The sequence below is a fragment of the Pristis pectinata genome, chromosome X (assembly GCF_009764475.1).
Source record: "Pristis pectinata isolate sPriPec2 chromosome X, sPriPec2.1.pri, whole genome shotgun sequence".
Classification (NCBI taxonomy): Eukaryota; Metazoa; Chordata; class Chondrichthyes; order Rhinopristiformes; family Pristidae; genus Pristis; species Pristis pectinata.
In genome coordinates this window covers 3170900-3197472 of record NC_067450.1, presented here as the reverse complement: position 1 = coordinate 3197472, position 26573 = coordinate 3170900, and the positions used below count along the sequence as shown (strand labels likewise).

The 26573-nt window shown below is 40.4% G+C and overlaps 1 protein-coding gene across 3 annotated transcripts in view; it reads right to left on the bottom strand.

Moving 5' to 3' along the window:
- The window catches only part of LOC127566949 (electroneutral sodium bicarbonate exchanger 1-like), a 158026-nt gene that overhangs the window by 28697 nt on the left and 102756 nt on the right, over window positions 1–26573 (bottom strand). For all 3 annotated transcript variants that reach the window (XM_052009507.1, XM_052009508.1, XM_052009506.1), the window contains 11 exons: window positions 23940–24027; window positions 18542–18688; window positions 18099–18199; window positions 13659–13833; window positions 10274–10407; window positions 9327–9572; window positions 6359–6464; window positions 4304–4465; window positions 3743–3856; window positions 2169–2330; window positions 1681–1932 (listed from right to left, as the gene is read on the bottom strand). In XM_052009507.1, the coding sequence (XP_051865467.1) occupies window positions 1681–1932; window positions 2169–2330; window positions 3743–3856; window positions 4304–4465; window positions 6359–6464; window positions 9327–9572; window positions 10274–10407; window positions 13659–13833; window positions 18099–18199; window positions 18542–18688; window positions 23940–24027 (1687 nt within the window). The remainder of the gene's footprint in view (window positions 1–1680; window positions 1933–2168; window positions 2331–3742; window positions 3857–4303; window positions 4466–6358; window positions 6465–9326; window positions 9573–10273; window positions 10408–13658; window positions 13834–18098; window positions 18200–18541; window positions 18689–23939; window positions 24028–26573) is intronic.

The following is a 26573-nucleotide window of genomic DNA, read 5'->3' as shown; positions in this document are numbered from 1 at the left end:
GTCAAGGACAGAAAATGGAGCAAGAATAAACAAGCTTTTTCAGATTGAGAGGCTGTTACTAGTGAGGATCAGAATTGAGCTTTCAACTAGTCACAACTTATAATACGACTCAGATGAAAACAGTGCAAGTTTGCTGGTGATATAAAGCTAGGTTGGAAAGTGCTCAAGAACAGTCTGAAAGGGGAATATAGACAAGTGAGTGGACAAGGTGGTGGCAGGTAAGAGGATAAACTAAGAAGATGTAGAGGTTACTCACTACATAGCAAGGAAAGAAATCAAATATTAAGAAATTAGTAATGTTGGAGTACAACCTTGCCAAGGTCATTCAGGCCTTCTGCAAGACCATACCTGGGATAATGTATGCACTTTCAGTTTACCTACACAAGGATTTATTTGCTTGGAGGCAGTGTTATACAGAATTAGGAGATTCATTCCTGGGAATGAGATGGTTAGAGTCAGTCATACAGTATAGAAATGAGCCCATCATGTCCACACCAACTTTTGTGCCCATCCATAATCCCATTTACCCACACTAGGTCCACATTCTCCTCTGACTTGCCCATTTAAGTGGCTATCTAAATGCCTCTTAAATGTAGCAATCGTATCTGATTCTACCACCTTCTCTGGCAGCAAGTTCCAGATATCAACCACTAACAAAACCTTCCTCTCAGATCCCCTTTAAAACTCCTTCCTCTCACCTTAAATCTTACCCTCTGGTTCTTGATGCCCCTACCATGGAAAAATTAGACTATCAAGTCACTCCTCAGCCTCCTTTGTTCCAGGGAAAGCAAACCCACCTCTCCCCATAACTGAAGTCCTCCAATCTAGGCAACATCTTGGTGAATCTCCTCTGCACTCTCTCTAGCACAACCACATCCTTCCTATAGTGTGGCAACCAGAACTGCACACAAGTACTCAATGTAATCTAACTGGTGCTTTGTACAGTTGCAACACAACTTCAAGTCTTATATTCTATGTCCTGACCTATGAAGGCAAGCATGCCATATGCTTTCTTCATCACCTTATCTACGTGTTACCACTTTCAGGGATCTATGGACTTGAGCCCCGAGGTCCCTCTGTTCATCACCATTCCTTAAGAGTCCTACCATTTACTGTACATTTCCTACCCTTATTTGACATCCCAAACTGCATCACCTCGCACTTGTCAGGATTAAATTCTGCCTTCTAATGCTCCATCCAACTTTCCATTTGATCTACATGAGGTCAAGCAAGCTTTGGTTCAGCTGTACTGGAGCTTCAAAGAATGAGAGGAAATAGCACTGAAACAGCAAGAGCACAAGAACAGATGGTGATAGACTGTCCATCTTAAAGTTAAAAACTTGGGGACTTAGTCTAGGAGTTACTCATTTAGAACAGATTAGAAGAAATGTCTTTACTCAATGGGTTGCATATCTTTGGAATTCTTTCCTGAAGACTGCAGGAACTTGACCACTGATCAATCTGCTCCCAGGAGGCAGGTTCCATACTTAAATATTTCAAGGATAATTTGCATCAGCTCAGAAAATATATTTTTTTGCAAACTTTAAACAGAATTGAGTTATAATCTAATTAAAAGTCTGGTTTGTATTTGACACTAAATTGCAAACAAATCCTCCAAATTAGCATACTCCACTGAAATTTGCAGCTACAAGTTGCTTAATACTTCCACCGTCGACTTACCTTTAAGAAAGTAGTCATAAAGACAGAGCAGCCCATGAGAATGAAGATCATCAGACCGGTGACACGTTGTTCTCGAATGCCAAGGAATTTTGGCTGTTCACCAGGAGCTGAACATTCTGATTCTAGCTTCAGACTATTCACGTGAGAGATGGAGAGAACAGTTGCAGCTACAAACCAGGGTAGACCCATGATTGAACATACACCCAACATTATAGCCACTATCAGGAGGTCAAGGTGATAGCCACATCCTTTCTATGGAAGAAAAGAACAGATAATTAGAATCTAAATTGTGACCAATTTAGTACCATCCAAATGTTAAAACCAAAACAGTCAACTTAAAGATAAAAATGCAGCTTTCAATTGCATGCTGCATTGATTTTTGCAATGATCCATACGAATACAGTATACAAAACACTAACCAGTTAATTTTAATTACTTCAAATTATCCATAACATTCATTTTCAATAAAAATCAGCAGGAATTCATACTTTCAGCTTGTGTTCCTTCCTGTTTATTATGACAGCAGTGATCTGTTGGTCCATGAAAATAAGAATAGTACAGAGTAGAGCTGGGATAATGGCAGCAATGACAGTCCACCAGGGATTTGGGCCGATGGGGTTAATTAGCCACCCACGATCATCTCTTGTTGGCTGCAAATAAGTACACAGTACAAGGATTTTAGTTGTGTTTTTAATTTCAAAAATATTTTTTGCAAATTACTGGCATCAGTGCAATCTTACACCCTCTCATTGATATATACAGTACTCGGAATACATTGCTAATGGTGTACTTTGTTTTGCAGATCTCAAATTGAATACTGCATTCAGCCAAATTTAAGTTATTCACTTGCAGTTAGTTACAATTCTGGAGTCAGTGACTCTCACTGAAAGTGCCTGTATAATATTACTGTCCATTTATCAAGCTTTGTCCTCCGTGCCTTCCTTTATGCCTGTGAAAGCTGGTCACATACTCCATGCAGGAGCAGAGATTGAACAACTTCCATCTTCACTGCTTCAGACATATTCTTGGAGTCACTTGGGACCAGCAATCAACCATGAGATCTTTCTCAACAATTGAACCAGCCTACAGTCCACAGATTTCTGCTGGACGCTCGTAAGCTTTGCCAAGTGAGCCCCAAAGAGCATGTACCTTTGTGGTGTGGAATGACAGCCATAGCCTCTGATGCCTGGCCAACTCAAGAACCATCTGCTACATAAAAGGCCAGAGCTCTCACACAGTAAGAAAGTAAGCATTCCCACTAACTGGGAGAACTCTCTGCAGTTTGGTGCACCACTTCCTAGTAACTGCAAAGCTACTGCAGAGGGCCACCAGAGATACAGGAAGCAGTGTGCTGAAAACCATTTGGCAAATGGACCTGCAGTCACTATGGCAAGGTTTGCGAATCAGATCTTCTCCCACATCACTGATTAACTAGTCAACACTTTGGATACTCAACAGCTTGGATGCTCAAGTGGCCAGAAATGGAGCAGCACAAGTATTTGTTTTTGAGGGGGTGGGGGAAGGTGCATGCTTATAAAACTTGAGGGGATGACACAGACAAGGAAAGGCATTGATAATGGAGGGATTTGAAAATAAAGCAAATATTTTCAAACTAAAGCATTACTTAACTGGAAGATAGTGTCAGTCAGCAAGCAGAGGGGTGAAGGGGTGAAGGGCAGAAGGGCCAATGCAAGTTTGAACAGAAGCAGCAGAACTTTACATGACTACAGATTACTCATGCACATACCCCTTCATTGCTTTCTCTGCCAATTTTATGCATTTCATCTCTGGGTAATCAACATTGGCTGAGCTAAATGATTAAATCTAAACTGTCTGGCTCTGAGTTTCAGTGCAGAGCATTGACTATTACATGACCATTACAAATCTGTGTGTTTTGTTTATCCATACCCCTTAGAATACTAAATACCTAAAAAGATAGTTGTACTCATTTTTCATATACATTCCCATCTCACCGCAGCCTTAATTTGATTTGCTCGCTCAAAGTAATAATTACTTGTCCTTTTGAGTGTCTCAAACAATCCTCCAAATTATATTTTGTTACCTTAAAGATGCTGGGAACTTGAAGCTTTGGTGATGGTATTCCCAGGGCGCAATCAATAAGAACCATGGACAAGATAGTCAGGAAAACAGCAAAGTCACTTATCGTTGACCGTACCTGCCAGTAAGTAGAGTTAGTGAACGAAAGTGTCACTGGCCATCACAGGTAATAAATGGGAGAATTTTTTCCAAAATTCTTAAGTTTGCCAACAATTATGTCTAGCTTCATGTAATAAATAGTATACAGAATTGAAATGGGAAAAAATAACAGCAGCCTCGCAAAAAAATTGCATCCAAAAAGGAATACATTATAAATAATGGGTCTATACTTCTTCAGTAAAACTCCCTTTCCAGTGAAGGCCTATACCAAACCAAAGTATATATTGTATCCCATCAGAAGCCTGGAACAATTTCCTTACAAGTGTCCTTGCATCCATAGAGCTACCTTGACTACTTGTTTTTTTTTTAAAAAAAGCAAAACAATCTTCTCTGGCAAAATAGAGCCTACAAAATTCTAGAAAAATACTTTGTTTTAAAGAACACAAGATAAACAAATTGTACATACCTTAGTTGGGAAATAGTGACTTGTTTTAAACTGTTTGAGGAACCCTGATAGGGCAAATGTTGAAAAGAATAGTATAACAGACCAGAAGAGGACATCTGGGGTGTATGGTCCATGGGGTCCACATGAAGGGCCAACAAATTCACCATGAAATGCCCTACAGTCCTAAATGATGAAAAGCAACAGACAGCTCAAGTTACACATGACACACTGGTCTAGCTTTTGGAGCTCTATCATATTTGTTTCTTCACTGTTTAGAATGTTCCACACACCACTGAAGTGATCTTCAGTCAATGGGAGCAAGGATCAGATTATGTCCACAGTATTAGATGTTTATCACATGATATCACTGTCAGTCTTCGATGTAATCCTTACCTATCCCACGCATAACAGGATTGACCAGCAATTTGTTTCCATCACCATGATTTGAATCATTCACCACTTCATGTGCTCCATATTTACATATCCTTTTTTACTTGCTCTATTCTGAGAACAGTTCATATTTTATGTGCAAGACCATTTAAAAACTGTACAACCATGTGTTTCATAACTGCCTTTGAATAACTTCAAAGCAACTTCAGGCCGATCGGCATGTTATTCAGATATGCACAGAAAACAGTCAAAAGTGGTTTGGGGGGGGGGGGTGGGGGGAGGGAAGGGGCGCTTAGGGGGCGACAAATGATCTTCCACTTGTCCCAGCCTTGAGTCTGAAAGGCAAAAGCAGTGTCAGGTACTCTCTATTGTATATTTGCCATGACTTTCTCTTGGATCTCACACCACAGGGAATAAACATGTTGATACTACCTAAATTGCAAGTGATATGGTAACCCAAAGTTTGGAGAGCACCTACAGAGTACAGTCATCAATTTATACACTAGGTTACAAAATTGAAGTAATGCACAAAGCATTTGAAATTCAAGTAATCAAGTAAAAACTGCCTCAAATCCTGATGCAGCATGTCAGAACAGCAAGTCAAATACAGCTGATCCATGTGGGGCTTGCTGTTTACCAACTATAAACCAAAATCAACATTAAATAATGGTAATTGAACAGTTGATAAATCAATGTATGACTAATGGGCACAAGTTCCAAATAACTTGCACAAAATGAAACACTACCAGATAGAAACCTGAAATAAGAGAATAGCAAGTTGGTGAAGCAGTGGGGAAAATTGGTTACAAATGAAGTTAATGTTAAAAAGTATTAGGAAGTAAATCCCAAAATAAAAATAGAAAGTGCCCAAAACACTCAGGTCAGATAGCATCTATAGAAAGAAATAATTAATGTTTCAGGTTGTAGACCCTTTGTCAAAACTAGGAAAGAAAGAGAGGGCGAGGGTGGAATGGATAGGACAAAATATATGATAGGACGAGACTAGGATTGCTTTGGGGATAAGCTATAGATGAAGCCATTGAGTTGATAGATTAATTAGGGTAGTCAGAGAGCGAGAGAACACAAAGAAATGCGAAAGTTGTGAAATGCAGAGCAATAGGAAACACAAGAGACAGCAGATGCTAGAGTCTGGAGCAACAAACTGCTAGAGGAACTCAGTGGGTCAACCAGCATCTATTGGGAGGGAAAGAACCATCAATGTTTCAGGTCAAAACCCTACACAACCAGGACTGGTCTGGAATCAAGAGCAAGACAAAAACAGACCCTTGAGCCCATGAAGTCAGCACCATCAACCACCCATTTACACTAATCCTATATTAATAGCATTTTGTTCTCCCTACATTCTCAACCTCCCCCACCAAATTCTCTGTCAAGTGTTTTTGACCCCACAAACATCAGAATATGCAACACAAATGTAATTATGGAGCTATTAAATGACGATGGTTGACATTCTCTTAAATTTGAAGTCCCGAAAATCTTTAGAACAATGGAATATTCACTTTGTAATTAGCAGTCCACTAAAATTACAGCAAAACAGCTATGAAAAATTCTGAGAATGTAACTTGTGTTTCCTATCCATTACTTTCTTCACAATATCAACAGGGCTAATCAATAAACTGTTCACAGTCCACCTTAATCAATCTACATTCACTTTTTGTAACTTACACTGACAGTCAGATTTGCCCAAGGGATTGTCGAGCTTGTAATATTTTGCTTCTCCCAGTACTCTAGAGTTCTGTTGTTAGGATTAGGAGGCTCTGTGCATATACAGCTAAAGTGAACACAAAACAGGAAAAATAAAAGTCACACTTGAGATACTTCAATGTAATTTATTGTAACCAAATTAGTGTATAGCAGAAAAGATACATACTTCAATTGATGCATACTTCAGTGAAAATAGTTTAACTTAAAATAGTGTTTCACTAAAATCACTAGTCACAAAAATTGAGTTTGGGAGTGCCCACTGGCTGTGCACTATGACTGCACTTTCATGCTTAAAATGGGGTCCACAGCACATGCACATACCTCTTCTGAGAATCACAGCATATGCTAACTTGAAAGTGAAAGTGTGCACATGGCCAACGCCCCCCCTGAAGTATATGAAGCAGCCAGAACATGGCATTAATCACCATCCAACGGAGCTTGGACTCAAGTGCTCCATGTTGCAACCTACGTCTTTGCTGAGTACACCTTATGGCATGAACCCCTAACCACTATTAAAAGGGGTCATCAGCTAGTTGCAGGTCAGTTGCTGATTGATTTCTTCCAGCTGGTACTTCAGTTCCATAAGCATTTGGTATTTTCCACAGTTCATTTTTTTTTAAACACTTGCAGAGTGAATCAGGTGGTAATGCTTAAAGACTCCTGCACAAATCAGTTGCTTTCAGATATAGATGCATTAGTAAGTATTCTGTAGGGACATAGCATGACTGGAAGAGTTAGCAGAAGGGCAGTAGTGCAGGACAAACTGCTGGAAGAGGGAGGGAGAATGAGGGGTAGAAGGGTTCTCAATAGGGAGCAGAATCTGCCTGTGTTCAGAAAGCAATTTGCCTAACAACCTCAACAAAATCACGTGCAAGAAATTTGTACAAGACAGGACACTCTCAATGAAATTTACCAACTGCTTTACCAATCACAACTGCAGCCTTAGCAGGGCAAGGCCTGCATTGCCAGTGGCTGCAAGTGTGGCAGCGATGACTTATGCATTTGACTCCTTCCAGGTTAGAACTGAGGGTATTTTCAATATATCATAAATTTGCTATCCATTGTTACAGAGATTGCTGATGCTCTATCTGAAGACAGCCAACTAATTTTACTCTTGCCAGAGACAAGCAAATAAGCATTTGCTGAGATTGCAGACTTCGCCATGGCATAGGCCACTAGCTATCAAAGAGAAGCCAAAGAGTAGGAGCACATGGGGAAGCAGGGAAAAGAGAAAGACAGGCTGGGCAGGGGGGGTGGAAAGAGAGGGGAAGCTAGGCAGCCCCTTCCTGCCCAAGTTGCAGGTAAAGAGTTAATCTGACTGAGATAGCAGTAATTGCAATTTCAATTCCCAATTCAGCAAATGTTCCCTCAATCACTAACCATCAGTGTCATTCTTGACCACACAAATGACAAACTGAAAGCCATCACAACAAACATCATTGTTTGCAAGCTATTAGCCATTTCAAACTAAATCACTTCTGCACTTCCTAATGTCTTGGTTTCCATGCACCTTTGCAGTATTCCTGTGCAGAGCTGTCCAAACAGTTGGTATACAGCTATTATTTTCAGGAGGAGATTGCAAAAGGCCAACCTTGAGTAGCCGAGAGCCCCCAGCAGCAGCAGCTTGGTATGGATGGAAGGAATGCAAGCTAGCTGGCTGAAAATACATGGGGAGCACTGGCAGAGACAGGGGTGCAGCAGAAATGTTGCTGTCTTCAGAGGAAACAGCAGACTTACTCCATGAAGCCACTAATAACTCTCCTGGAGCACCGCCTTGGCAATCCTAACAGGGCATTGGAGAACAAATTGCTGGCTGGCTGTGACATGCTGGAGCCTCCTCAAACACTGGTGTCCACATCAATGATTGTGGAAGTCAGAAATTGCAGTGCATGTAATGGAAACTGCATGTGCAGCAATGGAACCAGAGATATCAGCCAGACTGCTTGGGTTCATAATGAGCTCCACACTGAAAAGGATGTGCCACAAGCTCTGTGCAAAATCCCTGCAGCAAATTGGTGCTGGACAGAATCATGCTAATCAGTAGGTTGCATAAAAGTAGCACCCCTCCTGTATTTAAATTGATGGGCAAGAATTCATTGCACACGGCGATCCCTGTATCCAATTTAGTCTATGTCATCATTTGTCTTGTTTACAATCACTCCAGCCTGGCTTCTGCCCTCGTTTGGAGAAATTGCTCAAGTATAAAAGGCAGTAAGCAAGAAAACCCTTTACTTAACGAAGGGTCCAGTTCTTCTGCTCCAAAATCCAGATTATACCTGCCAAAAATTGATGCATTTCAGCTAACACATTGCCATCTGACTATGGTGATAATTATTCTGTGAAACCTGAGCCCTTAACTAGAGCCATGTGAAGCGAGCATGTCTAAGATTATATAACCAGGTTGGTCCTTAATTCTGATGCTTATGGGCTGATTTTTTTTTAAGAGACAATTTCCTCATTGACAGCTGTGCCAGGTCTGTGATTAATCAATTCATAATTCGTATTTTATATTCACATTTATAACCCATGATAATAATGACCCTTTTAGCAGGGATCAGGTTTAGGGCTTCACTGATGGATCAGCCAGTAAAGTTGTGTGCAATGGAGCCATAGAGATTAAAAGATCCTGGAGTGTAGTTCCTAGTCTGTTTGAAGTTAGCTAATCTTTGGTAGATGACAGTCTTAGTATTGGCAAGGAAAGTAAAGTAAAATGGGATTCTAGCCCTTTGTCGAAATTCAATGACTTCCTGCTGGGAAATGAAACAGGATTAAAATTGTTATGCCATATGGTGAAACATCCTTCCAATACTCAGACTTGGCTCACACTTCAAAAATAATCATTTAACTAAAGTACAGTAACTGGCTCCCATGGAATGCTAATACTGCAAGAACAGAACATTTGACAAGGAAGAGAAAGTATAATGCTTACAAGTATTGAGTAAGCTGGTCCAGATCTGAATGCATATTGAAAGAGTAAATTTCTCCCAAATGGATCAGCTTTTCCAGGGCTTCATAGATGAAAATTATACATATGAGAGAGGCAAATGCCTCCTCAGTAAAACGAGTTATGTAACAGACAAGAGAACTTGCATCTGTGGCAACAAGCAAGATACACATGAATGATGTCCAGAGTCCAATATTCGCTCTCAAGGAAAGGTAGGACAAGTCATAATCCCTATAAAAAGGAGACAAAAATCCAATTAAAAAAGCAAAATTATGTCTACTACTGAAAATCAGGATTCTAGGCATTATCTAATTCAGGAAGTGCTTCAGAATTGCATTCAAAGCAAAGATGGAGGAGTTCTGCAATAGAGGAGTGAAAGATGGGGAATTAAAATTATAGATCTTTGCACCATCTGGATCTGCAGTTTCAAGAGTTTTAGATGCATCAAATATGTATTGATTCAGGAGTAGGACTCAGCTGAACTCAACCTTCTATTTTTCCAAATAGCAGATGAAGATTGTTGGAAGGGGGACAGAATTGGACAATGTGAAAAAAACCAATAATACAAGTGAAATGAGAAAAACCTTCATACCCACAGATTATGCTGTTCCCTTACCAAGCAATTTCCCCTCGTATCATACTCACTAATAGAAATAGAATCTTACATGGCCCAACACAAAAAAATGAAGCACTCAATTTATTCAGTATTAATTGATGGGGGAAAAGAATTTACTGATGGAGAAAACTTGTTAGCCAAAGCTTTTCAAACTGGAGTCCACAGATTCCAGAATTTCAGGGAATTTGCAAGACCATTAGATTTCCCATCTATTCCACAGTCATCAACTTGATGTATTTTTGTTATTGTATAGAATTGAAATGGCAGGCAATGTACAGTGTCTGAAGTTTTATTAATCCCTCCAATAGTTACTTACTTGCAGAATTTGAACAAAATCTTTTCAAACACTAGCACAGGACCAGTACTGCCCAATATAGTGAGAGGTTGCCCAGCAAAGAGAGAATAAGCAATTCCAGTCATGGAAGCCCCAAATAGGGACTCTATTGCACTCTGAAAAAGAAATCCAAAATTTAAGTAATACTGACAGAAAAAACTTGCAAAAAATAAATGCAGTAATTCCATTAGTGTGTTAAAATAATAGTCCTTATAAATAGCTGTATTTACTAAACAGCACACAAGTCGCAGCACATCATGGAAACCAGCTTCCCCACATGGACTGTCAATACTTCACGCTGCCTCAGTAAAGCTGCCAGCATAATCAAAGACCCCACCCACCCCAGACATTCTCTTCTCCCCTCTCCCATCAGGCAGAAGATACAAAAGCCTGAAAGCACGTACCACCAGGCTCAAGGACAGCTTCTATCCTGCTGTTATAAGACCACTGAATGGTCCCCTAGTACAAGAAGATGGACCCGACCTCTCAATCTACCTCATCGTGGCCCTTGCACATGACTGCCTGCACTCTAACACATTCTGCATTGTTATTGTTTTCTCTTGTACTACCTCAATGCACTGTTGTAATAAAATGATCTGTATGGATGGCATGCAAAACAGTTTTTCCACTGTACCTCAGTACATGTGACAATAATAAACTAATTAATACTAAACTTTTAGAAAATCACTGGCCAAGCCTCAGCTAGAGCATTTTGTTTAATGCTGGGCACCCCACTTCAGGAACAAAATCAAGAGTGGTTGCAAAGGAGAGCCACTAGTGAAGTGCCAGGGATGTGGGACTTGGGTTATATGGAAAGACTAGAAAAGGCAGTAACATTCTCCTTAGCACAGGCTAAGTGATGATTTGATGGAGGCCTTCAAAATCATTAAGAGTTTCAAAAAAGTAAGACAGGAGAAATGGTTTCCACCAGTTGGAAAGTCATTAGTCAGAGAACAGTCTTCAGTAATTGGAGGGAAGGCAGATTCCACCATCATCCACTTCTCCTCCCACCCACCATGCTATGATAATCTAGAATTAATTTCCCAAATGCTGGTGGAAGCAGACTCAACAACAACTTTCAAAAAGGCAAGTAAATATACACTTGGAAGAAATACACAGGGCTGCAGCGGAAGAGCAGAGTGGCTCTTTACCTTACTTCCTTATTACAACACAGGAGACAGCTATTCAGCCCATCTCACTCAAGCCAGCTCCCTGTACAGCAATCCCTTCAGTCCATTTCCCTGTGATCTATTCTCTTACATGCCCATCTACTCTTCTTTTGTCACTTACATGGAGGGTAATTTACAGTAGCTAATTAACCTACCAGCAAGGCTTTGGGATGTTGGAAGAAACTAAGGGAAACTCACATGGGTCACAGGGAGAATGTGCAAACTCCACACAGACGACTATGTCAGGATTGAAGCTGGGTTGCTGGAGTTGAGGCATCTGCACTAACTGCTGCACCACTGTGCCACCCCAATTAGGTAGTTTTTTTTAAAACAACTTATATAGGCACATGCCAAATAGCTGCTACTTATGCCATTATGATTGGTTTCATACAGATGATGACCAAAGTGCAATTCAGCAGCTAACATAACATTGTATATGGCAGGCAATTGGCCATTACATAAGACACTGTAGCTATTCTTACTGCAGATACACCAGTGTTCTGTTTCTTCTGCTTTGTGTACAACTCCACAGCTTCTTTTAGTTCAGTTACAAAACAAACCAGTTATATTGTTATCCAGTAAGGTAAAGAACACTGACTTATTCAATTGTTTACTGTCAGGCATAGCTCAGTAGGTGGCACTCTCACTTCTGAGTCAGGATTTTCAGTTCAAGTCTCACCCAGGAGACAAGCACAAGAAATGTAAATCAACTCTTCAATGCAATAATGAGGGATTGCTGCACTGTTAGCTGTGCAAGCTTTCAGAGGTCCTTTGTCAGCTTCCAGGTAGATACAAGATCCCCAATTTCAAAGAGGGGTGTTGTCCTCATTATTGTAGCCGATACTTCTCCCTCGATTAACATCACAAAATAGATTATCTCATGCTGTGCTTAACTAGAGCCCACCTTTTCTGCAACATACATTTACTCCAAAACATCAGGATATCATGAAGGGGATGTGAAAGGTGCCAAAATAAACACATCTTTTCAGCCCCCTGAAAGTATGGTTTGAGGCTGTTTACCACAAATGATATCAGATTCTATTGTTACTGCAGTAACTATCCAGATCCTTAAATCAGGATTTTTTTTTGAAAACATACAGTATTCTATCATTCCATCTATTTATATGCGAAAGCCATTAATCTTCACCTTTATCTTTAACATTTTCTGTAAAACTGCACACAGACCTTTGGAATTTGACATATGGAATTTGCTGCATCTCACTGGTTTAATAATGTTGCTAGTACAAACCACTAGTCTAAACTAATGCAAGTCTCAGAGTCAATGGTACACACTGGATATTAGCATGCATCCACAAGTGCAGCATAGAACTTAGAACAGAAATAGTGCAGAACATTGATCCAGTTACACTGACAGGTGTTTATCTTTATTTTGGTTGAATGGATTGCATATCCTTAACATATCAATTTTTCTACCATCTTAAAAGAAATGGAAAGAATCTGCAAGGTTCCATTACTGGCATTCAATCCTCCCTGCCAAATTTTCCTCAGCTCCAGACAGCAAACTATTCTAAAGGTAAAGATAAAAAAGTTTACCTATCAATAATTTTAATTAATATTATTACAGGAAGTTATATCTACCTCTATGTGACAATACTGAAAAAAGTCATTCATATAATCAAGATTTCCATTTCGTTTTCTTCCAATTGCACCCATGACAATTGTACTTGGCTTCTTCCACCCACACACCCCCCACCCCCACCCCCCATCACCGACAGTTGCAGTGACCCACATTAAATCCCAACCTGTGGAATTTGCACGTTCTGAGAGAGTGTGCCGGTTTCATCAAGGTGTCAGGTTTCCTCCGACATCTCAAAGACATGTGGGTTAGTCCATTAATTGAGCGCTGGGGTGTATGCAAGGAGTAGAATCTAGGAGAGTTGATAGGAATATGGGGAAAATCAGAATGGGATTAGCATTGGATTGGTGCAGGTGGGCTGATGGTCAGTGTGGACTTCGTGGGCTGAAGGGCCTGCTTCCATGCTTTGTGACCAACTCTTGCAAAGTAATTACTGCTGTTTTGACAAGCTCAATTACTAACACCTCAAATTTCCCCAAAGTTGATGTTTCTATCTCACAACGCTACTTCATTTAATGATTAATCCTGTTTGTGTTGTTATGTGAATTATACTTATGCCCAATTAGCAATTTAAATGCACCAATATCCTTGACTTTCTTACAATGCATCCATCTGTTGCTTCTCCCAAGAGGCCACCAAACGTGATTACAGGAGACATGCAGGCGCAGTACAGGAACAGGAAGGACGCCACACACTGCAAGCTAAGGGCATCCCTGAAGTCACTCCAGAAAAAAGGCATCTTCCGTTTAATATCAAGGATCAAACCCCCAAATGGCCTGGAAGAATTGAAATGAGTCACATGAAACAAAATTTTCCAACATGCTGATTACTCCAGGACAAAAAGAAAATACATTCTTAAAATACCATTGACCAGTTCATTGAATAGGACAGAATAAGTATGATAAAGCTTCATTTTCTTGAATACACTTTTTTAAAAATTTAATATTTCCCTTAGTTTTATAATAATCAACAATTCAAATTTAACAAAATTAAGCTGTGTCCCAAGTTTACAAATTACAAAAGGAAACCAAAAGCCCAGAAGGGTTGGCCATTTGCTGAAATTTAGAAATGCTAAAGTTCACAATAAAGATAGAAATACTGGTGGAAATCCAAAAATGCTGGATATCCAGAGTTGTAACAGCACCAACCAAAATATGAAAACATCAATCTCTTCATTAAAACTACCTGTGGAAAACTGGAACAAATCCCAAGGACTAAACAATAACTTCCAAGTACATAGTACCTTTAACGTAAAAGAACACAGCAAAACACCTCAGAGGTGCATGCTGAATTAAAGAGCAACCAAGGAGTTAGTCAGAGAAGTGCATTTTTTTTTAAAGTTTTAAATCTGAGAGAAGAGGCAAAGGAAGAGAATTCCTAACTGAAAGATCTACTGTACACTGATGAAGATACTTGTTAATGGGCTAAAAGAGCATCAGGACTCGGTGAGCTGTAAGCCCGTTTCTATGTTGTGCAACTGTCTATGCTGACCATTATACCCATCTATACTAATCCCATTTACTATACCTGCGTTAATTCCATGTCCCTCCAAGTCCTACTCATTCAAGGAATCAGCTGGAGGGATGGGGAGGAAATCAGGTGTGTGGCTAGTTGCAGGGCTTTAGGAGGGTTGTGAGACAGGGAAGATGGCAGTCTCAAGAGAATTAAATACACAATGAGAATATTAACTTAGATGTGTGCGCAAGTTCAGGGACGATGAACAAAGGATTTAATACAGGATAAGCAGGCCTTAAATGTCAGGCTAAGCCAGTAGAAAATGAAATGTACCTAAAGACATTGGAAAGATGTTCTTTTGCTTCCACTAATAAAAGTGCACTGGGAATAAGTATCAACCATACAGAATTTACATTTTTCATTCATTTTTGAATAAAATTCTACAAAATGCTTTGTTTTTGATTAGTTGCACTTTGTAAAAGAATAAAAAGTTGATGCATCTAGAGTAAACTTGCTAAAACATCTTAATACTAATAAAATAGAAAACACCCCTGAACCAAACCAAAATTTAAAACTGAAAAATTCAAGCTTTAAGATAAAAGGCACATGTGCTAGGTAGTATACAGTACTGAAGGAAACCAGCTCTTGCATTTAATTTTGAAGTGCTCATAATTGGTAGGTAACATTCAAGAAATGCTGTAATTAAAATCTGAAATGGATTGAACATTCCAATGAGCAAGAGGCAATGGAATGTGTAAAGTACATGGGAATCTTCAAGTTAACATTGTTTTGATTTAAAAAAATAAGTATATTGCACTAGACCTGGAACCATCTATAAATAATTGAGCATCATTTTCAAGATTATAACCCAGTTTGTGTAGAATTAGAGGATCCGATACAATGTTGTGACTGAAACTGCAGGTATTGCAAGCTGGATAGAGATTTCCAGTCACAGCTGAGGTCAAAGTGCTGGCGTGGCATTTAATACAACAAAAAGGAACACAGCTCAAAATTGGACAAAGCCATTTTGGTGCACCAAGTGGGTGCTGCATATAGCACTAATGCCAAATCTGGAATCACAAAAAACAACAGAAAACACTACCTGGATGAGGAAGTGGAGGGGTGGGTTAGTAAGTTTGCGGATGACACGAAGGTTGGGGGTGGATAGTTTGAAGGGCTGTCAGAGGTTACAGAGGGACATAAATAGGATGCAAAGTTGGGCTGAGAAGTGGCAGATGCAGTTCAACCCAGATAAGTGTGAAGTGGTTCATTTTGGTAGGTCAAATATGTTGGCGGAATATAGTCTTAATGATAGGACTCTTGGCAGTGTGGAGGATCAGCCGGGATCTTGGGGTCAGAGTCCATAGGACGCTCAAAGCGGCCACGGAAGTTGACTCTGTGGTTAAGGCGGCATATGGTGTATTGTCCTTCATCAATCGGGGAATTGAATTTAGGAGCCGTGAGGTATTGTTACAGCTATATAGGTCCCTGATCAGACCCCACTTGGAGTATTGTGCTCAGTTCTGGTCGCCTCACTACAGGAAAGATGTGGAAGCCATAGAGAGGATGCAGAGGAGATTTACAAGGATGCTGCCCAGAATGCAGAGCATGCCTTATGAAAGCAGGTTGAGGGAACTCAGCTTTTTCTCCTTGGAGAGACAGAGGATGAGGGGGGGACCTGATAGAGGTGTATAAGATGAGAGGTATTGATAGGGTAGATAGTCAGAAGCTTTTCCCCAGGGCTGAATTGGTGGCCACAAGAGGACATAGGTTTAAGGTGCTGGGGAGTAGGTACAGAGGAGATGTCAGGGGTAAGTTTTTTTTTTACTCAGAGTGGTGAGTGCATGGAATGGGCTGCCAGAAACGGTGGAGGAGGCGGATACGATAGGGTCTTTCAAGAGATTGTTAGATAGGTACATGGAGCTGAGTAAAATAGAGGGCTATGGGTAAGCCTAGTAATTTCTAGGGTAGGGACATGTTCAGCACAGCTTTGTGGGCCAAAGGGCCTGAATTGTGCTGTAGTTTTTTAGGTTTCTAACACAAATTGGGATATCCTTGCTTTAACATAGTGTTCAAGACTTGTAATGTTTCCAGATGGCCAAAAGTTTCTAGACAGGCACCTGCTGTGTCATTTGCGTGCCAACCCACATGAAATTGATCAGCCCTTTGAGATCCCTCCATGGCAACCACAGACCAATTGCACTCAGCTGCTCTGGGTGGCCCCCAGCCCCATGATTGCAGCAGCATTGGGTCCACAGATCAAGGTGCCTGTGAAGTGCAATTAGCTGTCCAGAGACCTCTCAGGCTTTACAGAGGGCTGTGGCACTGATTTTGTTTTTAAAATAAGCATCCCACAGTGTCCCTTGGTCACTTTAATTCATAAATAGTTCACTACTTTTAGGGCAATTTTATTATGAGTTATTTACAGTCAGGTAAATAACACCTTTTTAAACAAGTGGAGACTGCAGAAGCTAAAATGGGAAGCAAATAACTGCTGGAGAAACTCAGGTCAACCAGCATCTGTGGAGGCAAATGGATGGTCAGCATTTTGGATCATGACCCTGCATCAGGACTGAAAGTGCAGAGGGAAGATGGCCAGTATGTAGAAGGCAGTGGGACGGGGCCTGGTAGGTGATAGGTGGAATCAGATGAGGTGAGGAATCCAAGTGTAAGGGGAGGAGGGGAAGTTCAGAAACAGAGGCTGATGGGTGTCAAGTAGAAACAGACAAGGGAAAATAAAATTAGGCATATGGGGCCAGATAGGAAGAGGGGAGGGAGAAGGTAGAGACAGAAGCTGTTGATAAGGAACCAGATAGGGAAGGGGATGGCAACGGTTGGCCAAGGGAGAAGAAACCCAGGTGTGTGGATGGAGTCAAATTTTGGGGGGGGGGGGGGGGTGAAGGAGGAGAAAAAAAGTCAAATCTAGGTAATGGGAAGAATGGAAAAGATGAACAAAGGGAGAGAGAGAAAACTTAAAGCAGACCAGAAGTGGGAAAGGCTTTTGTTTCTGAATATCAGAACTGTCCCAGGAGTAATTGGTCTGGTACTCCTATGAATTGCATTTGCTATCATACACACGTGATGATGCATCATGGCAGCTGTATCAAATGGGATTTGAGATCTGATTGAAGTGGGCAATTACAAAGCAAAGCATCAGAAGAATACAGGTACTAATTACATAAACTTAAATTCCATAGACAATTGCTGATGGGGTCAATAATGTAAACATTTCTTCCTTAAAACTTTAATATGCAGAGGGGTATATTGTTTTGACTGAATCAAGAAGGTTTACATAATCAGTTTCTGTGAACAGTTTACTTTTAAAGAAATGTTTTGAACTGCTCTCTGGTGGAGTAACCTTAATGTGCCACGAGGCAAAAGGCAATCTAGATCCATCTCTCAGTCACAACACTAAACATCTGCACAGGTTTCAGCCAAGGTCACAGCAACAGCACACACTGTAGCTGTGGTTCATTTAGCCGAAGTTCACAATTCACAAAAAAAATAGATAAAGAGTGGGTAAGTGTTGAGAATGAGTGTGACAGGGATTAAATTAATTAAAAATGTCGTACAAGTTACAACAAACCTTCCTGTGCGCTGCAGTTCAGGACCAGTGTGGCCCACTTGTGGTTCAGGCTCAATGTGGCAAGCATTACCATTTGGGATCCCTGGCTGCTTCCGTTTCTCCTGTTGTACAAATGGAGGTATGAATGAGACCTGGCACAATGAAACATCATTTCTACATGGTCTCTGAAGATTCTGCATTCTGTAGCTAGCCCATGTATTAATGTCACACATCTTCAAAGTGATTATGCAATTATTCCCAATTAGTACCTTAAGATTTTTAAAAAATATTTAAGGGTAAATATCTTCTGGTCCCTTTTGATAGCTCTGCACTTCTATATTCCAGCAATTATTATATTATGACTAACAGTTCAATTTAACAGTTCCACATGTTAGCAACAAAACCAAAGTAGTGCTCAAGTACCCTCTTCAAAGATTTCATTGATTACAATGGAAAGGTCATACCTGAGATGGAACATTTTTTGGTGGTTCAATTCGAATGGAGGGGTCCCATTCACCAGGGGGCAGAACAGTCACCTGATCAAGAAATTCATCAATCCCAGCAAGAAGATCGCTGCGATCCTTGGCTTTGTAGGCTACATCATGGAAAATCTGAAATGCCGGCAAAACAATGATTTTTCAAATTACTTTAAAGTGTATGATGCATATTATTTTTGAATGCCATTTGTTAAGATTAGTAAACAGCTAAGATTGTAGGATTCTTGCTTGTGGTTCCATCAAAAGTCTGATTTAGTTAATCAAGGTATAATGTTACAGTTTTGTTGACTACAATCTGTTCTCAGCTTTATCCTTTGATCACGTTTCATGAAGCATCTTTGCAATTTACTGTTTGGCAGGATTCCTCCACTCCAGCTGAGCAGAGTTTAAATTGGGGAGACTGTTCACCCACTTTCACACTTCAATATTAACTCACACTGTTCTTGATATTGAAGATCTTTGACTTGAATTCTTTGATCAGAGGTACACCAAGAGGAAACATGATAGCTTCAATCAAACAGTTCAGGGAGCATCATTAATTCTCTATACCTTGTTGTGGTACCTTTCTCCTTGATTAAAAACAAGTAGCAACTTTTTTTTTCCTGATGAAGCATCTTAACCTGCAATGTTAACCAGTTCTCTTTCTGCAGATGCTGCCTGGTGTTTCTGGAATTCTCTTTATCCTTGAAAATAGCAATGTGCATTTGTAAATTTACACCCTATCATTTTGTGATGCACAAAATGGCAATCAATACTCCCGTCAGTAGCATTGTGTTAACGTGAAAAGGTAAGCGCAGATTGTACCATCAGGCTTCCTCGTGGAGTCTCTTCCACTAGCTTCACTATCCCTCAATATTTAATGGTCTGTTCTTGTTCTTCCTTCCCACTTCTCTCCTATTAACTTGCATCAGCAAGCATCAACTGAATACAAAAACGTAGCTCAGCTTTTCTGCACTCACTGATCCAATATCCACATTCAGTTATTAATGCCAATGTTCACCACAAACATAAAAGAAACCTCTCTAATATGGTGCTGGGCCAGATTATGTGCCTACAAGTCCACATATGCTTATTCAAATAATCACACATTAAAAACAATTCTGACACTTTTCAAGCAATGTGAACCATAAAGAATAACAAGTATACTTGTGGGTGGGTGGGGGAGTGGGAGAAGTGAAGGGTTTAGGAATTCTTTTTCCATCACTTCATAACAACCATGTCAAGAGTGCCTGAAAACTGCAATTTTATGGGTCATTGGTTTTTTTTTAAAATTGAGTGAAGTGCCTTCCATTTGATCCTTCCACATTGCATGATCTAATCAGTAACAAACCCAAGTTTTGTAAAGGGTGTACCTTTTGAATCATTTTAGAATCTTATACAATATCCATGCATCATTCAGATTTGGGAGAAAATGCCAATTTTTAAAAACAAATTGCAGCAATTGTAAATGAAAATTGCTGAATGCAATACATAATTTGCTGGTTTAATCGAGGTATTAGCTCATTATAAATAATGGTAGGAAACAATTTTTACTGTAAATACACTTGGTGGTATAAACATAAGTATTCTAGTATTTTGGTCGAACTGCAATCATTAATATAGGCACTAGAGGGAGTCATGTTCCTTGCCCACATTTAGCAGATATCAACAGAATTTCAGCCTCCCTTTTAAAAGAAAGCAAAAATCAAAAAGATGGCATTGCAAGCCATTTCTGGAATATTATTTCCTATACTTTACTGAGGCTGGCACCAACTCAAAGCATTGTTGTGGTGATATCTGCTATTCAAAATAAAGTAGAAAACAGTGAAACCCGTGAAAGTGCAAATGATGATCTGAATAGGTACAGATTCCTGAACAACATTAGAATTGTGTCATGATTACATTCCTATGTATTACTAAGCCAAAGCTTTCTTCAATGTAGGGATAACCCTATTCATCAACAAAACCATTGTTTCAAATCTACTGATTAGATCATTTCCAAGTTTGGTTTTCTTGCTGCCCAAATCCTCCTAAAATAGGAAAGGTAAATTCCTCTTCCCCTAATTCAGAGGGTGAGCACAGATGCAATGCTCTTGACCCCAACCCGTCCTCTTTTGTTTTATCACTAGCTCAGGAATCCTACCTTAAATCTGTGATGCAAACAGAATACATCATAGCCAGCAGAGGCAGATTGTAGTTGCTGTCAGACACAAAGCTGACAGTAATCTAATTGATGCTACACCCAGCTCGCTGCTGGCTCTGACATATTTTGAAGGATTCAGAAATAGAAATTAAAAATAGCTTCATCTCAAGTATAGTTCAGTTTTCCAGCAACAAATGAACCAGTCTTGCACTACCCAATTCTTTTAAAATTATTGCTCTCTCAAATTAAACAGTTCAATCAAATCTCACTGTGGGAGATTTCAAATGGTAGATGCCGCTGTTGCTATGCCAATGGGATGTGTGGGGGCAGGGAAGATTTGTGCCTGGGGGTGGTGACATTTGCTTATCTAGTGGACCAGTGACTGGCTTTACATTTCAAAATCCATGCAAGATGCATGGAAATGAGAATGCAAAAGCAGACTTGGGACACCATAAAAACAGTATTTGTGTCACCCACTTAAACTTTGCTAATGTCTCAATCTATTTGATACTTTAAGACTGCATACAAGAACTGATGTGTAGGCAAACAAGGCAGAAAAGGTCTGGTACACATGGACTGGAGATGCAACCCAGATTTCAATTATTGAGAACTGCAAACCCTCAAGTAAATTGAGATCAGGGGGCAGACAGCGAGTATCTATAAACCAGAAATCCTACCAAAAATGTTACCATTTTATTCAGAGAGGTGCCATTGGTCAACTTTCTCACCCCAGGAACTGCAGGCAAATATCATTGAAGTTCGAGAACGTATATGGACAACCCCAAAACCCCTTCTAGTTTAACAGCAATTGTTCCCCACATCCATTTCAGTTCTACAAAGCTATTTAGCATTTAAGCCTCAACTGCTTGCTATTTAAAATAAATCATTCTTGAAGGAAAAATTGCTGCAGAAGTAATAGGAAACTCCCTGAACAAGGCATTTCCACACAAACATTTAACACCCAATGAGGGTTTCAAATGGAGATACTAGTGTGTTTTATTTAGTACCTCTGATTCCACGAACTCCACTCACTTTTGGAGTGAGAACTGCTGTGGCCACATATTTTACTCAGTTTCCTAGTCACCGTATTTGTTTATGATTTTATAATATCAAAAATGGCAAAATTCATACCAAAACACATTCTCCAAACATTGAGTACTTTTCCTTTTTGCAGGAAGTATTTTGCTACCACAACCCCCCACCTCACCTATTACCACTCTTAGCATCATGCTCCAGTAGAGCTAATGGACAAAAATCACTTTTGAGCACTGCCAATAGCACACAGAACATGAAGGCACAACTATCATTCATATAGCCCTTATATCACTAAAGCATCCCAAAGTGATTTACAGGAACACGATCAAAATTTGACACCAAGCCACAGAAATATTAGGCAAAAGTTTGGTTTCATAGGTAGGTTTCAAGGCCACTCAGAGGCGTGGAAGAACTTAGGGTTGAAATTCCACAGTCCAGTCTAGAAAGAATCTCAACCCAAGTTTTGTTTGCAAGGCCACAAATCTGTTTATTGCATTGCACAATGACAATCCAACAGAGACAGATAGACCAACAGACAAAAATCAACCAGAAAACCATCACTGCAGGGAAAAAAAAATGAAGTCTGTTTGCTGATCCTTTCATCTACTTTACCAAGTGGCGGATCTTAATAGAAAGCACAGGGAAAGAAGAAAAAGGGTACAAGCAGGTTACTAAAATGCCAGAGTGGAGCAGCAATCAACCAAAGTGTTGAGTTACATTGGCAAAAAGTATTAGAAGAGTACAATGAAGATACTGAAGTGAAAAAATTGCAGAGGTCCAAAACAAAAACAGAAAATGCTGGAAATACTCAACAGGTCAGGCGGCATGTGAGAAGAAGAACAGTTAGCTTTTCAAAAAGGCAAAAGGAGAAAAAAAGCTTGTTAAGCTGCCTGCTTTTTGGGGGAGGGGGAGTGGAAGGAGGGGATGGGACATCTCTTAAAAAAAAGACAAAACTGGGGTGACCATGGGAATAAACTGTAAATCAAGATCATCTGGTCAGTGAGCGAATAGGAGCAGTTAGAGGGCGAGAACATGGACAAAAGAATGCAGGAATTGCAAAATGCAGCGCCAAAAGGACAGAACCACACTTCTGTTAGCACCAACCACCCCCTTTCTTACGGTACTTTCCCTTGCAACCACAGGCAATGCAACACTCATCCCTTCATCTCGCTGGACAACACAGTCAGCATGGATGAGTTGGGCCAAAGGGCCTGTTTCTATGCAGCATGACTACGATCTCTTCCCTTCCAACCATCTACAGACCTCAAGTCTTGTCAGGTGAAGCAGCAATTCACTTGCACTTCTTCCAAACTCATGCACAGCATTCAGTGTTCACCATGTGGTCTCCTATATATGGAAGAAACCAAGTGCAGATTGGGTGATGGCCTTGCTGAACATCTGCGGTCAGTCCACAGGGACAACCCCAAGCTTCCCACTGCCTGCCACTTGAATTCCCCATTCCACACCCACTCTGAACTGTCAGTCTGTGGCCTCCTGTAATCATCAGTGATGCCTAACACAAACTTGAGGAACACCACCTCACCTTCTACCTGGGCACGTTATAGCCTTCTGGACTCAATACTGAATTCTACAACTTCAGGTAACTTGATTTCTTGGTCTGTATTAGTCATCCATCTGTAATATTAGCTCAGCTGGGTTCCCTTCCCTCCCCACCACCCCCCTCCTTCCTTTCTCCCCTCTCTGGGAGTGGAGGACTTGCCCAACCTGACCTGCCAGGCACATTCTCCCAGTCTGCATTTCACAACTCATGTTCTTTCATTCACTGACTAGATAACCTTGTTTACAGCTTATTCCCATGGGCAACCTACTTTTACCTTCAAGATACTGTCCTCCCCCAACCCCCCTACACCTTTACAAGCTTCTTCCGTCTCCTTTTCAGTTCTGAAGGGATTCCCACAGCAGCTCTTTTCCCACAAATGCAGCCCAGCCTGCTATTTTCAGCATTTTCTGTTTTTGCTGAAGCTATTCAACCCTTGAAAGGTGATGCAGTCACAGTTGATGGATTGTGTCAAAGGGACTGAATAATTAGGAAAACTTGTTCTTTATCCCTGATAGGTACACAGGGAGAACTCAGAAACGCTGGACATTTACAAAGCAGTAGTCTTATTTAGGTCATAGCCTTGTCCAAAACAGCACCAACCCCAAACTCAATGACAATAGATACCATTGTCTCAAATACAGACTTACCTCATCAGTCATTATAGTGGCCATAGACCTACCAATCTCATGGTATTGCTGTGCCTTTCCAACTGGTCCAAGCAAAATGAAAAGGAATCTGGAAAAAGGACAGAATTCAATAAGACTAGCATTATTGAACATTTGAGTAACCCACTGCTCTTCAAATAAGTGAATAAACAAAATAGACTCATAACTACATCAGTCACAGGGTTAGGCTCTATGTTACCTTGTGATTGCAACACAAAAGGTAATTTAAAAATAAATGCAGCACTTGATTTTCATAAAATAAATCTGCATCCAGGACTATGCCCTCTCTAATCTGTCATTCTCTAATGCATTAGTATGACAGTGACAATGAGGAAACTACAGGGATTGTTGCTAAAAATGTATGGCTCCCTGATGTTCTAGCCTATGTGACTCAGACACACCAAATATGGTCGACTGTTCATTACTTTCTCAGTTCAGGGCAACTTGGGATGGACAATGAAATCCAGCATTGCCAGCAACATCCATGTCCCACAAAAAATGTCCTTTATACTTAGGGACAAGGAACGATTTTTAAAAATAACATGCTGCTTGTGTCCCCTACAAACAGAACTACTTTACTTTGACAATTATGGGCAGAAAAGATTTGGCTTGGATCTTGCTGCAAGCATAATGGAGACAGCATAGGTGCCCATTGTTATGGAATAAATTAGATAGCAACTTTTAGTGTCTGTGCAATCATAGGTAAATACTGAAACAAAGTTGTGGTCTGAGTTACCTTGCTCTTCTACACGTTGATTTAAACACATCATACTAAAACCCTTGGTAAACATTTAAAAAACTACAAATTTGTAGTATCTACCTACTGGATACCTATTAAGCATAACTGAAAAACAAGGCTAATTTATTCAAGTTGCAAGTGGCAAATAAGAACAGCTGTTTTTCCTGACTAGGGAGGTCGAAAATCTCACTGAAGAATTTTGGATGTTGCAGTACAGTAGTCAGCATTTGCAATACTTGTATTGGTGGAAAAAGTGCTAGTGAAAGTCCCATTGTAAAATGAGACAAGTTTCCCAACAGGTGACAAGACACCCAAAGATCTGCATAAGATTGCTCTATTCCTGGTTAACTGAATTTTCCAACAGCATGTCACTTTTTTTAAAAATTCAGGTAAAAATTTTCAAACATTGTCTCCAACAGTGCAGAACCAAGTACTGCAGTGAGATACATGCAGTCAAATCCTGGGTACCAGCCAGAATCTTCCAGTGGCCAGCCACTTCAATTCCACTTCCCATACTGACATGTTTATCCACGGCCTCCACTGCCACATTGAAGCCAGACGCAGGTTGGAGAAGCAACACCGCTTCATATTCCACCTTGGTAGTCTCCAACCTGACAGCCTCAACATCAAATTCTAATTTGCAGTAACCTCTCTCCTCTGTCCCTTCTTCCCCTTTTATCCTCCTGATCCCAACCAGCCCCCATCATCCTCTTTCCCCCACCATCTCCAATGCCCATCACCCACATGCTCCTCCCACCAGTTCCCCTCCTCACTGCCTTCTGTTTATTCCAAGGTCCACTGTCCCTATCAGATTCCACCTTCAACCCTTTGTCACTTCCATCCACCACCTCCCAGCTTCTTGCATCATTCCCACTCATCCCCTCTATCACCCCCTCACCTGGATCCACTCATCACCTACCAGCTCTTGCTCCACCCCTTCCCACCACCTTTTTATACTGGTCATCTCCTCTTTCATTCCAGTCCAGATGACTCGTGTCAATTGTCCATTTCCCTCCATAGATACTGCCCAGCTCAGAGTTACTCTAGCATTTTCTGTGCTGCTCCAGATTCCAGCATCTACAATCTCTTGTGTCTCCATAAAATCACTATATTTAATTCAAAGCCACAAGTAAAATCGGGCACTAATCATAGCTGTACTCTTGCCTTGAAGTCAACAATTGTGGGTTCATGGCCATTGCAAGGTTTGAATGCAATTGAAAACATTTGGGTGCTATATCAAGTGTATGCTCCATTGATGGAGGTACCACCTTTCAGATAAAAGTCTGAATTTAGCATCTCCAGTTTTGATTGAGGTGGATTTAAAAGCTCCCATGCTCAGGAAAGGTGACATTTTTCTGGTGCCCTGGACAACATTCCTCCCTTAAACACCAAAAGCATAGCCATTTATCTCTGTTGCTGTATGCAAATTGAAACTTATTCTGACAAAGCATCAGTAACCGTCCTTGGGTGGGGGTGGGGGTGGGGGTGTGTGGTGGCAGAATAATTGCCCATTTCAAAGCTTTGAGGCTACACAAAACCAAGTTAACTATTAACATTGGTATAGCAAATCTACAACCATCAAAAGGCACAAGCTATCCCAAAGACAAATGTTGACCTGCATTGGTCACTACAACCAAGTTGGCATTTGATGCCCGTTTAAAAACTTGGCCAACACCAATTCCAAATGCATAATTTTAATCTGCATAATTTATACTTCTATCAGCAGGAGATCAATCCCCTCGTCTGGCAATGCCAATAATATGTGGAAAAGGAGGGACTAAATGGAGACTTTTTTTTTAAAAAATGGTCAGCTTGGAGAATCATTGCATATACTAGCACAATTTCAAATGGAGACCTGTGCCTATTTGCCATGATTG